General features: G+C 35.6%; 1 protein-coding gene across 2 annotated transcripts in view; it reads left to right on the top strand.

Moving 5' to 3' along the window:
- The window catches only part of LOC138304642 (E3 ubiquitin-protein ligase PDZRN3-B-like), a 170,700-nt gene that overhangs the window by 20,795 nt on the left and 131,490 nt on the right, over nt 1-18,415 (top strand). For both annotated transcript variants that reach the window (XM_069244818.1, XM_069244817.1), the window contains exon 3: nt 1,594-1,725. In XM_069244818.1, coding sequence (XP_069100919.1) covers nt 1,594-1,725 — 132 coding nt within the window. The remainder of the gene's footprint in view (nt 1-1,593; nt 1,726-18,415) is intronic.

The raw sequence follows: 18,415 nt of genomic DNA, 5'->3' as shown, positions 1-18,415 counted from the left end.
GAAAAGACCTCTTGTAATTGGGAATTTATCTATGATTTTATTGTGTTGTGTCAGATCAAAGAAAATTAGTGTTGGAAATTGGTTATGAAAATTACAATCAATACTGTAAAAGTGGAAAGATTAAGAGTGCTTTATTTTGCAATTTACAAACAGAAAACTTTCACGGTTGTGTTGTTTTCGCAATAGATACACCTACAGACTTTTGACTATACAGTTTATATAGTTACAAAATATCATGCGCAGGGGAAATTTTCACGATTAAGCGGCCTTCGCTTAATTACCAAAAATATTCCCATTGGGTCAATATCCATGTTTGCAGTAATTGATGAAATTATCAATTTTATAATCGGATACTGTATATTCTCCAGGATTTATATATATTCTATTCTCTGGTTTACCAGATGAGTTTCAGAAAGATGAAACCAAAGTATGAAAATTAATGTTTATATATTTGTTAAGATTATTTTATGGTGTATCCAAGATGCTTTGAAGTCAAATTTTAGCCATATATCGGCAAATAAATCAAATGATAAAAATTCAGAATGGTATATGAAAAGTTTGAGTTATCTCCTCTTTAACAATCAATTATCGTAATTGATAGTCTTTGGGAAGACAATAATTGATTGATTATTTATTAAAATCATGAATCAGTCCAGTACTAATAGAATTTAATAATTTTGTTTTAAGATTATAATGTAGTTTAAGATTGAAAGCAGTATATATATATATATACAAGCATCAACATTTTTGTTGGTATTTTACATGTAAGAACAGATAATATCTTTTCATTTCTTGAACAGAGACAGCCTTCTGTTATTCTGTGTGTCTGACCAGACCACAATGAATATAATCATCCTTCATGTTTTTCTTACGACAATATTGGATTAGGAGAAATTGGACTGAACTGTTGTTTGAATGAAACATGAAAATAAAAACAATTACATGTGGATGTTCCGTTCAATTACTCACCAGCTGGGAGGGTATAGCAGTAAAGTGGTCAGGCACAGTTGATGCATATTATAGTCAGGATTATCAATTTGACATAAAAACATTTAATTCTATGGTATGTTACATTAGGCGGAAGGGTACTTCTTTTATCCCGAGATGGCCGTCAATTATAAAAAGCGGTGGTTATGGCGGGTATTGTTTTCGGATCATCACGTCCCATTGTTCACCGTGGACAAAAGGTCAGAAGAGCGAGCCATGGCCAAGATTGCGGGTTCTGAATGGTCATTGAGCGCATCAGTAAGATGTCCCGATTATCAGAAGAGGGATGAGATTCTCTTTGATGTTAACATAATAAAATGAGTCAAGTCCAATGTTTTCAGCCTGCATTGTATTAATTAGGTGAAACTGTTTCATTATCTTTTGCTGTCTTGTACATGTCGGGAGTGTGGGGTGTCCTGGGGTTTTTAATGTAGCTGCCTTCTCTTCACACCCGCTCTGTAACATCCAAAGTGACTCTATTGTCCTGTTCCTACGGCGATACGATCCCCTTGATTCGTGTGACGGTGACATGTTCCCTACCGACAGTCAGTGGGATGTAGATTATTAACAGTTGGAAGGTTAAAGATGCTTTTGTTTTTTCTTCAGACTGAAGATGATGACAACAATAATAGTCGAAAAACTGAAGATGGCTGCACGGAGGGCATCGTGGTGTCAAAGGTCATGGAAGGGGGGTCAGCAGAAAAGACTGGACTTCAAGTGAATGACCACATCGTCAAAGTAAGTCACTGCTTCTTTGCCTTTTCCCGTTCTTTTTTCAGAGACACAGATTTTTTCTGATTGATGAGAAGGGAAGATTTTCCAGTGTTAAAGGTTGATGATTCGACCATGTGTACTGAAGGCTGATTTATAGATAGGCTGGACTCACTAACTGGCTTTGTTTATATGTATCTACAGAGGTAATAGGCCTCTTGGTCCGCTTAAGGCAGTTTAACCATGTAATGGATCTTACTGACCAGAAAAGATGGATATGGTGGTGTTAGTACTTCAGGATTTCAAGGTCAATCTCAAAGTCAAGGTCACTGTTGTGATATACATTGTAGAAATTTATAACCAGGCAGTTTTGTACTATCTTTTTAGAAACTTTTGGATCTCATAAAATCTTATAATATGATGAAATGGGGGTGTATATTACTTATATGGTAATTTCTTCAGTGGAAAAGCCAATAAAACTAAAACTTTTTCTTTAATACGATTGATTCTCTCTACATTGACTCAACTTTATGACAAAGTCAAGAACTGGAATATTGTATGATTTCAGGGGTGAATGTGGATAGGTCAAGTCATTGTATAAGGAAAGTGCCTCCTCCTTAACGATTAGAAAATAGAGACTTTCCTATTTTGTACTACACAGTACATGGAATGTGGATACTGATGTTTCAGTGTCAATCATTGTGTGCAGACAATGACATAATCTGAAATTTTAGATTGTTGAATTCCTTAAATGATGAATGTAATGACCCCAATATCATGTAATAGAACTATGACTTGCATTTCATGTCTTAAAAGTGCAACGAAAATTAGAATTTATGAAAAAATGGACCAGACACAAAAAAAAAATGTAATTTCTTCTCAGACATTTAACCACAGTGATGCATCATCCTGAAATATGAAACTGTCACTTAATAAATCTGATTAGAAATTTGAGATGGAATTATTCAGATCCTGTGTAATGCACGCAGATTGTTTTGGAACGCTAATTGCTGATCACGTATGTTAATTACAAACCAGGCTGGTCCATGTTGAGTCCATCTTAAGATCTAGTATAAACCTGCGGCATCGTTATAACGACCTAACAAAGACCATATTTGGGCAATGCGTCAGCCAATATCTCTACCGATCAGAATATTAATACAGCTTTATTAATTGGCTCTGATTAGCTTTTCTAAAACTGAGCGTTTATCATAGGACTTGACATGGTCAGTGTTTGGTCAGAGGGCTAAATTCCTATAATAGGGTTTACTGTCAAACTTCCGAGAGTTGACCACCAGGGATTTGGTGGAAATCATGTGGGATGGATGGTCAGCTGAAGCCCTGCCATTGTCCGGACTAGTATCCACTTGATTAGCAGTGGTTAGCAGTATGCTGACCAGGTGATTACAATCGTATTAGATTCAATTTGAATCGCAGCTGATGAGTAGGAAAACAAGAGGGATCTGAAGGGTTCGTAACGGCCGGTCTGAATCACTCTTGTGTCCGCCTCGAAGGGTCAGCTGTTTTCTCCTGATTGGTCATTGTGACAACATTAACGATCCAATACATCGAGTAAATAACTCAAAACTGGACGTTGATTGAGAAATCATTACAAAAGGATTGTTAGGTGTGAGGTTGTAGGTTTACAATGACCAGTTAGATTGATGTTTCTGAATTACCTTATGGTGTGTGTCCTCTTGAGGTATTGTCGTCTAGAACAGAGGGAAGACAGCTGTTTACACGGGAGGACGGTCACCCGCTGACCGGGGTCTAACTTGAGTAAATAAGTACACTTTAATGAGATATGTCTATAGAATAGACAATGGGATGCTCTATAGATCTGTATGACTGTTGAAAGGTGTGAAAAGGAGAGTGTCATCCTATCAACGAGGATCATATGTCCTAATGAATCCTCAGGTAGCTCTCCAAATGTCAATTAGGTAGACAGGTGAAAACATTCAATACAGGTATTTCATTACCTGAATTTTCCTTGGTTTACATGAAATAAAACACCTGGTTTTGACTGTTTACTTGCTATGAGTCAATAGTTAAAAATAAACAGAGAGAAATACTTTGCTTCATCTTCCATTACAAGGAGCTAAGATTCAGTATTGCATGGGAACACCCTTGTCAAGTAATGATGACATTGCCTGTGCTAGCTAGAGCTTAATATGGAAGCTTCATGCATGCAAATTCAGAGTTTTACCATTAGGCTGAAGGTTAATCATGGCCTCTATTCTTAACTTAAGTAACGTGACCTAAACTCTTCATCTGTCTTTGTCTGAAAAGTTATTGCAAGCCAATTTCTTTGACTGCTTGTATGAAGACCTCTCATTACTTACTGTAAATTATTGTGATAAGTTGTCATTAGTTACATGACGGACAATACCATACTAATGTGGACAGCATAAACTGAAGGATAAATGTCACTTTTCTTTTGTTTTCATCATCCGGTGTCATGCATAAAATACACCTCCTGAAAAATTCCTGAATGTCTTTGATTAGGGATGTTTTTTTTCATACATGACACCGACTATACTCTCCACTTTTACAAGAAATATGTTGTTTAGAAATATAAGATACTCTTACAGAGAATATAGACTTGTAAGTCTTCTAAGTTTATACCTAATGTTATGAAAGGATTTACTAGTTATAAACAGCCTCTACTCCCCTACTGATCCTGATATATAGCGGGGATCTATTCTGTTATCAGGAATACACTTAACTGTAAGAGCTACTTGATAAATATCTCACGAGATTATCAGCCCTCCTGAGTTTGCCTAACATATCAACTCTTGACTTTTCTCACTTGAAGGACAGTTTGAACTTTTTTTATGAATTTTTACAAGTACAGGTGTACCTTTTGATTTTTGGACTCGCTGTTGAGTTAGTGAAGTATTATTGTATCAGAGTGACAGATGTGTTTCTATGCGTACTGATAAATCTTAGGAAGGTAGAATTGTTTGAGGTATCAAGTATAAACATTTCAGTATATTACTATGATGAGCTTTGAGCCTTTTGACACACCTCACCAAGACGAACTCTTTGATGTTGATTTAAAACCTTTATTTGCTCATTCCTCAAACCATTAGGTGAACTGGTAATGGAGAACATTACCAGTAATTTGTCACATTTTCGATGACGGATGTTTGTTCCGTGCAGGGAGGGAGGTCTTTGTAACCTCCTTGGGGAGCGGAGAACTGGTAATGGTGTAGCTCACTTTGCTCTTAATAGCCACCTAGATCTGTAATCTCCTCCTGATGGTGGTACAGTGAAAAACAGCGCGGTGACAATGTACATCGGAACTCTTCAAGTGTTCCTCCATGTCGGTATCGATAGACTGACTGATTGACATGAAGTGACAGATGGGTCGGTAATGTTCAGCAACTTGAATGGTCAGTTGTCGGAATGGCCACCTATAGCTTTGATAAACGGTGCTTAGACATCTTATATCAAACATAACGAGCCAGTACAAAGTTTCTACCTTGTTACCATGGATATCAACACTTAATGACCAGTTCAAAGTTGTTTATACCTTGTTGCACTGAATACCAAAACCTAATGAGCCAATCCAAAGATTGTTACACTTTGTTTTCATGGAGATGTTTTCACTGACTTTGTTGACTATTTTTGACTGCACCTTTGGCCTTACAGATTGCTATTTCATTTCTTGAGGGTAAAGAATGACCTTGAACCCCATCACCAATGATGACCTTGTTCATGTAAAATAAATGTTTATTATGGAAGAATGTATAATATTACATGAATGATTGCTATAGTGTATATGTATTCAGCTGCTAGTCCAAAGATATAGGGGTAAGATTAATGATAAAATATAGATTGAAGATTCAAAAATACCTACATGACATCGATGATGGAGTAGTTTTGTAGGCTTTGTTTCATTCCTGTGGCCGGGCCACTGGTACAGTGGCATCAGGAGTGTTTGATGTGGGGGATACCTGAATTAGGATATGTACTTAACTGACTCTTGACACAGAATCAGAAGATATGCAAGTACAAATTGCAATAGGGATATATATTAAGTAATAATTTTAGACATGTGATATCTTCCTTTTGCCATTTTATCAAAAAAGGTGCCTCACCATTGTACTTTGCCTTATGGAGCTGATTTTTAGAGCAGTGACTAATATTTTGTCTCTCATTGTTACATCTGCTTAACTCATGCACACCTGAAATCTTACAATGGACTGATCTAATCTTTGATTTAGAAGAGTCCAAATGTGACTTTAGGGTTGAAATTGAATTAATATGTTCAAGCATGCAAGGTTCACTCATTATACTGTTATGCTTCAGTGAGATTGCATCATACAGTTTGCAAGAGTGCTAGTTGCTTCAGTGAGATTGCATCATACAGTTTGCAAGAGTGCTAGTTGACTCTCTATCTCAATGGAATACAACAAACAGTCTTTGTCCTTTGGTCGTATGTATTCTTTGGTGATATAGCACTTACTATAAGTTCTATCCCCATGAGAGACAACGGAAATATACCACAGACTCCCAAAATAAACTCACTGACCATTCACAAAAACCAGAGGCGTGTTCAGGATGGCGAGTGCATGTTCGTGAGCGAGCGCTCGCCATCCTGAAACTTGCCTCTAGCTTATATGGCAGGTTGTCCTTAAAAGATCAAAGCTGTTGAAAGCATGTTAACTCACTCACCCCTGAAGACACATTTAGGCTCTTATTAATCAAAGACTAGACAGTCCATTATAAAATTTCAGGGGTGATTGAGTTAATCAATAATCAAACCAGACCAAGTCGATCACAATGTGTATTGGCTCTCTAGTGTTGTAGCCCAGATCTGACCACAGTTGATCCCTGTACAGTAGGCATCAATCACAACAAATGTCATCTCTAATCATGATTTATACTATATGATGATTGCTGATTTAACAAAGGTGTCACACATTTTTATGGTGACATTCACACAAAGCTTGGGAAATATTTATCAAATTTTCCCCTCCAGATGTGAAGCCCTTTGACTCCGAGTGTAACTTCAATACATATATATCATATTGGTTCACAGAGAAGGTCTTGACTGCCTGCTGAACATCTTTGTTCAACAACGTAAATATGCATGTCAGCAAACGTTTATCTTGTTTAAAAATGATGGGTTCTCAAACCTATCCAAAAAGACGTACATGGTTCTTTTTAAATTCCGGACGCCACCAAGTAGTCCTACGGTCTCTAATTATAGGGATTATGACAGTTCTATTATACTTTTGTCGCTAAAAGTCATCTTGTCAGTTGTGGCTTTTGAAGCCCTCTGCATTTGACAGATTGCCAATAGAAAGGGTCACCGTTGGTCAATTGAGATTCTCTAGCTTTTGTTCGATGACTTGCAAAAATTTACATAACACCCAAGGTGTAATGATAATTGTCATACTATATCTACGACGGTGGCGAGCTCTGCTATAAAATTGTCTACCGTTATCGTGGTTAAATTACACTTGAAATTAAATTCACATTCATTTCAATAAATGAAAAATTAGGTATGAGATTACCTTTGGAAGGGAAAAATGATCAAATCTTGAAATTTAGTTGAAGGTTTTTGTAAAATGTAAAATTGAATTTTGAGCATCGATGGTGGCATCATTAGTCAGATCGTTGTCTGTCTGGGTAGAAATATCATATCACAAAGAGACATCAGACAATAATGGAATCACTCTGATACATGACGTCTACAGACTGACGTAAATGAGGAATTTTCTAATTAGCCTGTCTGCATGTGTCACATGAATCTATACTGATTTGTTTATACCTTACACTTAGACGTGACAAATCTGAAGACTTATTACCCAACATCAGTTGTTGGGTTATTAGGACTTTTGTTTTCTTGTCATGAATGGAGGTTTTTTGTCACGAATGAAGTAAAGTGAAGACCCCCAAAACTTTACATTGAGTGAATACACTCAGATGGTTAATGAACTGAAAGAAAAATGAAATTATTTCTTCATGTATAATTTGGCCATCGTTAGAGCGTTTAGTGTATAATAACTGTCTATGACTTGATAAACAAAAATTTAAAAATGGATCGAAGCTGTTATTTTATTGAATAATTTATCCCCATGCAAACTTCTGACATTGTGCATGACAGGTGTCACTTTTTACCACAGATTGTCAATAAAGACTGTCGCCTTTAGTATTTAAGTCAAAGAATTTGTAAACATTTGGAAGCAGGTGGAAGAAATGGAACATTTCCTGTTTAGATTAAGCGTAATTATGATTTCATATAAATGTATTTATTTAGATAATTTTATGGTTATGAAAACCTAAGTGCATTTATTTATTGTCGCGAAACAGACATTGACTTGTAATTTTTCTGCGTACCCTGAACACAGTAAGTAACCACCATTGTAATTATCCATATATGGATCCATTCAGCCATTGGGTTGTAGATTCAATAGCATGAATGTCGTTAGGTGTTTATATGTGGTTGTACAAAAGAGACATTCTGAGCTCTGGTAGGGATACTGGTATACACTCCTTCTCCAAGTTTAAATCTTAATACAATTTGTGACGCTGAAGCTGTGTAAAGCATGTAATCACTTATAAATTAGATCAGTTCAGATTGTCGCGCTAAACACAACATGTGTTATAGAGGAAATTGACTCAAGCAAATGCTTCATATTAAAGTTCAATCCTATTGTTTACTCAATAAATAAAATATATTGTTGTGTGTTTACATACAGTTAAAGGTATTTGATATCAAAGCGACCAATTCATGTTAAAGTGAACATTGCGATTTGACCAGTATAATAGGTTATTATAATATTTTTTAAGATAATATCTATTTTATGTTCACCAAGGAATTTTCTAATTTGATGGAAATATTTAGTTCTATTTTGGACTAAAATAGATATTAATGGTTATAGATAATTATAGTGATTTTGGAATGAATAATCATGATAACGATTATAAATATATGATACAAAGACACAAATTGAATTAAAAAAAATATCAGGTCATTGGTTGAAAAGTGCTTGCTTATAGTCATCCAGATAAAGTACAGTTTTAGAATTGATGGAAAGGTACAAAGTACTTATACTTGTAAAGCTATTGTAGAATTGCGTTTCTATGGTTTCTATCCGAAGCCTATAGATATATGTAAAGTAAAGGAATTTGGAGGATGTCATTTGAGGGCCGCGCTGTCTGAAGTTAGGTAGACATTCCTGGTTCGTATTAAAACACAAGATGTCAGAATCTCCCGCTAAAAATGGCTGGCCGAGATGCAATAATTGAATCTCAGACAAGAATCACAGAAAATTGAGCTGCAAAGACATGAAGAGGACAGCAAGTCAAATCCCCAAAGTGCTCTCTAGCGACACAGACGGTAATCTTGGTGCCAGAGAAGCTTGAAACAACAGCCAATCGAGTTCTTCTAAATGTCACGTCGCAATGGCTTTATCATAGTACATGTGTCAATGTATTTGTTCAAATGCTTTGATTTGCTTTTCGAACTCGCAGACAAAATACCATTTTTCTGTCATAATTGCCTGAGAATATATCAAAGAAAAAGTTACTTCTGTGTCAAGAAATGACAAACAGAAAACAAATTTAATCAGAAATAGTAACATTTGTATAGCAGTGAGTTCAAGTAGATTGGCCCTTTTTGAAGAGACAGAGTAATTAAGAATTTAAATGTTATTTGATAAGTTTCCTGTATGATAAATGTAAACATCATAATAAAGGAAAGAAAGGTATCCAAATTTAATGTATTTCTGAGTAAGACACATATTTGCCGGAGTAAAACATTTGAAGTTAAGCCGCAGTTCCTAACAAAACATGTAATATAGGTATACCTATATAAGAGTTAAACAAGCTTATGGACATCAAAGGGAGAAATTAGAAAGTTATCCTAATCTGGGAACAATAGAACGGCAGGATACACATCCCTGTAACAAAGCCACGGACCTACACTTCCCTGGCCGCCCGCCGGAGGAAATGCCCAGCGCCAGAAATAATGAGCTTAACAAATATTTGTAGAGTTTAAACAGAACTATATTTGTATGTGTTATCAGTTGTAGAAAATCGTATCAGATTGGTTTGTTGGTATCACTAGTATTGAATCGGCTCAGAATAAAAATCTATTACGAAATCACTTTAATTGAAGTAGGTCAGAGTGATCAAGTGTATTAAAATACTTGTTGGAATTATAATAACGGATTAAAATCGTAGTGTTACCTTTAATGGCTTTTCAGTAATTGGTTTTATGAAGTATTAAACAGATTACTATGTAACAGGCAGGTGTTACGATATTGATAGTATAGAAAAAATATCAGTGTCATAGAGTACAGGAGAGGTATAACGCAGAAAAATTAGACTGTTTCCAATATAGAACAAATAAATAATAAAGCTTAACGAGGGTAATTGAAACTTAAAGAAAAGAAAGGTATACTTTTATTGTGATTAGCTTTATAATACCTAGCTGTCTACAGCAGTGGGTATGTTAGGAAGTTGATAAATTACGGTCTGTACTGTTGTAGTTGTATCCATTTATATGAGATTCTATACTTTGACAATATAGATTAGCTCAATCATATTAAGTTTTGTGTGGTAGCTCCCAGGTGTTATAGAAAAAACATGCATAAAATGATTTTAGTGTTTATATTGTAATAAAAGTCATATGAACCAAGAAAATACCACAGAATACTAGATGAATAACGGATTAAAATCGTAGTGTTACCTTTAATGGCTTTTCAGTAATTGGTTTTATGAAGTATTAAACAGATTACTATGTAACAGGCAGGTGTTACGATATTGATAGTATAGAAAAAATATCAGTGTCATAGAGTACAGGAGAGGTATAACGCAGAAAAATTAGACTGTTTCCAATATAGAACAAATAAATAATAAAGCTTAACGAGGGTAATTGAAACTTAAAGAAAAGAAAGGTATACTTATATTGTGATTAGCTTTATAATACCTAGCTGTCTACAGCAGTGGGTATGTTAGGAAGTTGATAAATTACGGTCTGTACTGTTGTAGTTGTATCCATTTATATGAGATTCTATACTTTGACAATATAGATAAGAAAAATCATATCAAGTTTTGTGTGTTAGCTCCCAGGTATTATAGAAAAAACATGCATAAAATGATTTTAGTGTTTATATTGTAATAAAAGTCATATGAACCAAGAAAATACCACAGAATACTAGATGAATTACATTGCATAATTATGCGTAGTATATTTTTTTACCGTGTATAATCTAGATTGTTTTATTATTACGATGTTATGGTTTATTATACATATAGTACCAGGTTCATTATAATGTATCGTGGTTTATGGTGAGGTGAACATGTGTATACAATATAGGTTTATTACATGTAAAAGGATATAACATTTAATGTCTTCCTGGAAATGATTTCCAAATTACTGTATAATTAATACTAATTGTTTAATTTACCCTAATTGTACAGTGTAAGTCACACTCCAGAATAATTTGAATACATCAAGCTTAGAGTACATTAGTAATGAGATCTCCCTGCCACAGCCCTGACTAATGGCTAAAGGAACTGGTGGAATATACCTGACAAGTTCCTCCTGCACTTCCTGTAGAAATACCACAAATACTTGTGTTGTTTACATTTTATATGTTGTACTACATCTGTACCTGTACCTGTTTATTGGGGTCTGTTCTAGAGCCCGACACCGGACTGTTGTAGAGCCTGGCACCCTGGTCCATTGTAGAGCCTGACACTAGGGTCTTTTGTAGAGCCAGACACCCTGGTCCGTTGTAGAGCCTTGTATGGGTATGTGGTGACAACCTTTACAGATGCGACAATATTAAAGGCAATTGTCCTTGAAGATGTGGAGGCTATAATGTCCCTCGCAAACGGAAATGAAATGGGGCTTATGTCCCTGGGAATGGGGTAACACCTTGTGGCTTAAGTCACTAGGGATGTGGTGACACCCTGGGGCTAATATCCCTTTGGATGTGGTGACACCCTAGGGTTAATGTCCCTGGGGATGTGGTGACACCCTGGGACTAATGTCCCTGGGGATGTGGTGACACCCTAGGGTTAATGTCCCTGGGGATGTGGTGACACCCTGGGGCTAATATCCATGGGGATATGGTGACACCCTAGGGTTAATGTCCCTGGGGAATTGGTGACACCCTGGGGCTAATATCCCTTTGGATGTGGTGACACCCTGGGGCTAATGTCCCTGGGGAATTGGTGACACCCTGGGGCTAATATCCCTTTGGATGTCGTGACACCCTGGGGCTAATATCCCAGGGGATGTAGTGTTTTTGAAGACATGATGATGACATTCTGATGCTGATGTCCTAAGGACACAACCATTTGGTACCTAATGTTTGTTTGCTTTTTACCTTCCGACTGTATAATAATGTGCTCTGAACCAACCACTTCAAAAACAAAAGTGTACACGAGGATGTATTTACCTATCTAGAGTAGGTACAAGACTTTGGATAGGCTTTCCTTGGTGAAGAATGTTAAGTTCAGACATACGTAATGGCTGGCTAGTGGTACCCCCAGCTCTTACAGTGTACTCTAACACGCGGTTGGAGACAGTCAACTCTCGCCTGACAATCGAAACCTCAGCGTGACCAGACCCCAGCACGATTTAATGTTGTCACTGTTTACGTATTCCGTTTGATCCTGGAGAGGATACATTCCATCTGATACGTATTATATTATATACCCATGTAGGTTTTGTCCTGATTTGACTTGGTCATTTTATTTGACTCATAAAATGTTGCCAAGGTCAAGGTTAGATGGTGGGTCATATATCTCTCTATGGGGGACGGTTAACTGTATTCACAAGTAGATTTAAATACCATATTTTTACTCATCTTTCAATTTTTCGTCCAAATGTTGAATTTCTTTCAACTAACGGAGACGTTGATTTGTCGAGAGATTGTATGCTATTATTTGAGTAATAACACACCAGTTATTCAAATGGGTACCTTGATTGGCTTTTGACAGATGGATATTCATGACTTTTATTGCTTTGACTTCCATCTCCATTAAAAACTGTTTCATACTTAACTCTATTAAATTAATGGCTGATATCCGTTTGCTGAAATTTTTTCTTTTTTAAAAATTTGATTCCATTTAACTCGCTTCCTAGCTGCTCAACTCGTCTTCCTATTTGCTCAAACAGGTGTTCTTTTCTTTAGCTTGTAAAACATTTAGATGACCTTATTTTTCATTTGATTAGTTTCTTAACTGGACATCAATTTTCCTTTTGTACACATTAAAAAACAGTTCCTTTTTATTGGAAGATTTGACAGGAAAGATAAAGTTTGAATGTAGGCGAGTGGAGTGTGCTGCTGTGCTTTATACCGATCGTTGACTAGATTAGTTGTAATGGGTAAAATATTGATACGCGATTGGTTTTAAGTGCGTTAAATGACTGATGGTGTGATACTGATACCGAAGAGATGAAAGGGATATAGCCGATTAGGATTGTCAATACAGCAATAGATTGGCTTTATCATTTTATATAGGGGCGGCCATCTTTTGATATCCAGGCAGCTGGGGGACGGATGAAGAGAATTTTTTTATATATGTTTTTTTTGTGTGAAACCTTACACCCGAGTATCTCTTCCTACCCCGTGTATCAGTATCCAATAGATTGACTGACATTTATAAGGCGATCACAGATTCATTGTCGGTCTTCACTAAACAAATGCCTTCTAGGTGAACAAGCGACCCTGACTGGTCTGTCTGTATCATATACTACAGTATCAGTAACCAGCCGCAGGGAAGATCGCAAAAAAAATATTTATAGGGCGTACTAAGTAAAATGTTGTCTCTTTCTTATGTCCATGTCTTGACAAGCTGACAAAAGAATAAACAGATGGAAAACATACAACTGACATTTGCTATCTCCTTATATGGTAAGAAAAAAAAACCAGATTAAAATTGAGTGAAGGATATATTTTGAAAGCAATCAAGCAACAGATGTCCGCATATGAGGTTATGTTTAAATAGAAACTTTAAAAAAGTATCAATTTAGGGTATTTCTGTAAAAGCTTTTCCTACAGTTTATGAATGATAACTTGATCAATCTAGAAAAGTTTGAATGACAGTCATATCTGTAAAATTTCCCAAACGTTATTTTGCTCTGTATGTGAAAATTCCAAATCACTTATTCTCACCAAACTGAGACGCCACCCTTAAAACTTCTGTAAATTAATCATTGTTCCAACAAGCATGTTTGATGTGATCTTTTAAGTTTACTAAATTGTGCATGTCACCAAAGCATTATCAAATAAAAGATGTGAGGAGAATTTTTTTTCTGAAATCAATGAAGGGATTATTTTGTAATCAGTTTTACAGAAGACACAACGAGTGTCTGTTTCAGTCTGTACATAGCTGTGAACCCTTTCATCGCGGAGTGGAAGACCTTCGACAGGAAGACAGACGCGCGGCTGATTACCAAGTTACTCATTGTTTACAAGGGATTATCACTAATTCTCCGTTAATCTCTCGTGCATCCGGAGGAATCCTGTGTCAAACTTTCGCCACACGTACACCTTAGTTTTAGGATTAAAACACAATTAATTAGCAAATGATAATGGCAACAGAGCTCTGCACTGATGTTGACCCACGCTTTACATTACTTTAAGGTGACATGTCGATGGGATTTCTCGTGAAGACTCAATATTCTATAATCATACTAATGGACATCAACATTAATTAAAGTTGAGCACTCTATGACCACACCTACTAAATTTAGATTATGCCCTATAAAAAGTGTCAAAAATATTTTGAAAACATATGCAAGCGTAACTTCACTGGTAGCTTGGTTTTTTCAAGATACAGATACTACAATATTTTATAACCTAGGATCCAACTATCCATATTTCAACAGAACATGATTACACAATATATCTGTTTTTTTTTTTTTTTTTTGGTGGGGAGGGGGGGTCTTGCAGTCCATTTTTATCTGCTTATTACTGCTCTATAAAGATCAGAGCTAGTACAAGGCTGACATAGCTTCGTTACATTTTGGTATCTGTTAGCTACAGACTACATGACGGAGTTACTTCCCCTCTTAGCTGATTTCTATTGACACAGTGGAAGCTCCTTCGATAATGAGAGGGTACAGTCTACATCGTAGGCAGACAGGCTCTCATTTATACCCTATCATTGTGTGTAAAATTCTGAGGAGGATTATTGAAGGGAAATATCAAAGTGTTGGCGTAATGTTTTGTTTTATAGTTTAAAGTTTTCAAAATGATTAATGTTTGAAATGTATTTTAGAGAATGTTTAATAAGGATTAGCAATTTTTCTAATTTCATGAAGTAGTTAAACAATTTGAATGTTGACATCTTGGATCTAAAAAAATTCTAGGTGTTTTAAGTTTAAATTATTATTCAATTTAAACTAGGACTCTGTTCGTTTCTGGTTTGTTCCCAAATTTTCAAAGAAAAGTTTGACTGATAGAAGACTTAGTCAGGGATTGTGAGATGGACCATACAACTATATCGTTTTCACCGTGATAAATTGTTCCATGTTTATCAAATTCCTGGGAACAGAATTAACTTCATCCTTGTGACTAAGCCCGAGAATTAAAGATGTCTTAGATCGATGACAGGAGTTAGTACGGGTCTGAATACTTGTTCTTATTTAGGGTGTTGAAGTGTACAAGTCCATGAATCGCTGCGATACCGATCTCGGACCCCATCCTTGTACTTGTCACAGGGAATTAGGGAAACCGTCTCTTAATGGCTGAACATTTGTCACCAAAGGGGTCACATGACATTAGAATATTTTACATGTCAGTGTTTCGCCCAGTTAGATCATATGACCATTTTCTCCGTTCCTGCTGAAGATTAATTGTAATTTAAGATGGCTATGATAGATAGTAGGATTACCTTTCGCCTGACAGTATACTTACCTGGCTAAGGTGAAAATTGATACACCCATTTGTATAAAAACCAACATCACTTTTCCCATTTTGTCGGATTAATTTTCAACCCAAGTATTTGACAGAGAAAAAAAGGACCTTCACAGCATTTCTCTGTTAAAGCTAATGGTATAACCCCTGTATATCGTTTTGTGTAAATCTGCAGTGGATAGGCCAAGCATGCTCAAGTTTTGTATAATTTTGGCAAACAGCCGACCTCAGGGTCTGTTTGTGTAGCAGATAATATCAAGTTTGTGTCTTTTTATGGCCATAAAGAAACCAGAAGTCTTGACTTTCTAAATATGATTAAGAAGATCATTTTTCATGAGATGTCTCAGATAATTTTTGTTAGTTTGATAGTACATAAAGTATTCTTTATGCACTATAGGCCAAGCACATTACTGCAGTTATAGGTACTGAGGCTGGAGATGGAAGGGAGATAACTCTTACAAAAAATATCTATCTGAGATATGTAGATGGTATAACTGCAGTTATAATTGATATTGAACAGTTTAAGGTTTGGTGTGGCAAACTTTTTGTTACTGTATTTGTTGGGTTTTTTTGTGTGCTGTACTTTGAAATCAATTATTTTTTATGGAATTTCATTCTTCAATTCTGATTGCAATTTTAGTCTTTCCTTAGAAAAAAGAAGACAATACCTAATATGATTAAGCCTGCAATGGATAAAGTAACACTTGAGATGTACATATATAGTATCTATATTGGAATCACTAACAAGTTAGGACTAGAAGGTGATTGGTCAGTTACAAGCCCTAGGTCTAACAGTATAATACTTGTTTGTCATGTTAGATATACCTATGTGGGTCAGTATGTCCAGCATTGACCACTACAGGATCAAAGTAAGGCCACTTGTTAGACGCTCAAGTGGTCAGTTTTAACAGAGTAATAGAAATCTGAGATTTGTTTTTAGAATGTACAAATATACAAACAATTTTGGTGGGCTGAGTCGGGCCTTTGAAGCGGTATCTAGTTTGGTCCTACTGATGTAACATCTAAAGGTTCGCCTCCCTCGGGCCTTAGTGAGGTACTAACTGTATATATATAGGGTATTGTTATTGGGGTATAACAATTAATCGGCCAGATTCTTGGGCTGGATACCAGGATAGCTGTAGGTATTTCAGGTTTGAACTTTGAGTTTGAACTTTTGGAGAGAGAAAAAATCAATAAGTTACAACTAATGCAGTGTGTAAAGTTATTTACAAAAAAAATCTGTATGAACTTTCTGCATTCCATCAATATTTTAAATTGCATAATTTACAATAAAAAAGATTTGTATGAATTTTCTGCACTCTTTCAATTATATTAACCTGCTCGTTTTTCAATGATATATGAATTGGCCAGTGCTGTTAGAAAATTTAAATTTCTTTTGAATTAAGTATGAACAGTTCAAGGTGGCATATTTAAAAAAATATCTAATTATAAATATTGACTCCCATAACAAATTGAGCAATAGAATTAAGGATATGTCGGATATTACTGTGAACAATAGCCATTAGGGTCCCAGGGTACCATGATTTAGTGTTCTATAAAATATTGACATTCAAGCTGGCTCAGTAGCTATACCCCCTATTTGATTTTGTTTCGGTGCTAAATCAGCATATTTATGTTTTTAAGTAGCAGCGAATAGATCGCGGTGTAGAAATATCCATTTGATGGCCAGTATATTCTATGGGCGCAGTTTGAAGTGTTTGAGAAGAGCTTTCGGTAATGGAGTTGAAGAGGTACTCGAGGTTCTTGTGTGTTTGTTGTTTGTTCGATGAAAATGACCCTGTGACAATAGTTGTGAGTGTAGCCCCTTAGAACAGGTGGATGGTGCGAGTGTTGACATATTGTCTCAAGTTACGCCCCACTCGGCCAAACACCTACATCGGATATATATGTAAATAGATGATTAGGTGACCCGAGGTGTACATAACAGGCTATTTCTATTGCCTGTAGATAAAGTCGAACGGCTTCATGTACTTAGGATTTATGCCGATCCTGTATCAGAAATCACTTACAGGGTGCTAAGATAATAAAATCCTACATGCTTGCTTTCAAAGCTTATAATTGAGTACAAATGGGTCTGTGGTTATAAAAGTTGTGAAATATTTAGATTAATATTGAGTATTATTTCGGTGAAAATTAAAATATTGAAAGGAGTGTTTTAAGGTGACAAATGCTGTCATAAGGAATAAAGAAATATAAGTATTTGATTGTGAGAGTAGTAATAGGGCCTTACATCATGCTATTGAAGAGAGGAATAAATAATCAGAGAAATGAAAAAAAATCTGTTTTTATATGTCATGGCATTTTACAGAACTATTGTACCATTTTGTATTTGTACTTCTTCTTATGCAACTTATGCAAGTTTACATATTAAACGTGATCTCCTGTTAATGTGATTTTATGATACATTCCTCTCTATATCATATAGATTCCTCTTAATATCATATCAAATTTCATATTCTAGTTAATAGCATGTTAGAATCATTTGTGTTCATATATCTATTTTGGTAAATTTCATGTTTATAACTACATATTTCTATTAAAATCAGATTGTTTTACTTCTGTTATCATGTTCAATGTTTAGGTTATTTCTTGTTTTACTTCTGTTGTCATGTTCAATGTTTAGGTTATTTCTCTTATTCTCATCTTTATTCCATTCCTGTTAATGTCATGATAATCAATGTAGTAGATTCCAGTTCTCGTCACATATCACTTGTACTTTTGTTCATACCCTATCTGAAATCAAAGAGAAACATGATATATAGTGTACTGTGGACTAATATGATACCAAGATAGGTATATAA

Source organism: Argopecten irradians, chromosome 12 (genome assembly GCF_041381155.1).
Source record: "Argopecten irradians isolate NY chromosome 12, Ai_NY, whole genome shotgun sequence".
NCBI lineage: Eukaryota > Metazoa > Mollusca > Bivalvia > Pectinida > Pectinidae > Argopecten > Argopecten irradians.
The sequence above is the reverse complement of the archived record's forward strand: the minus strand, read 5'-3'. Positions and strand labels throughout refer to the sequence as shown.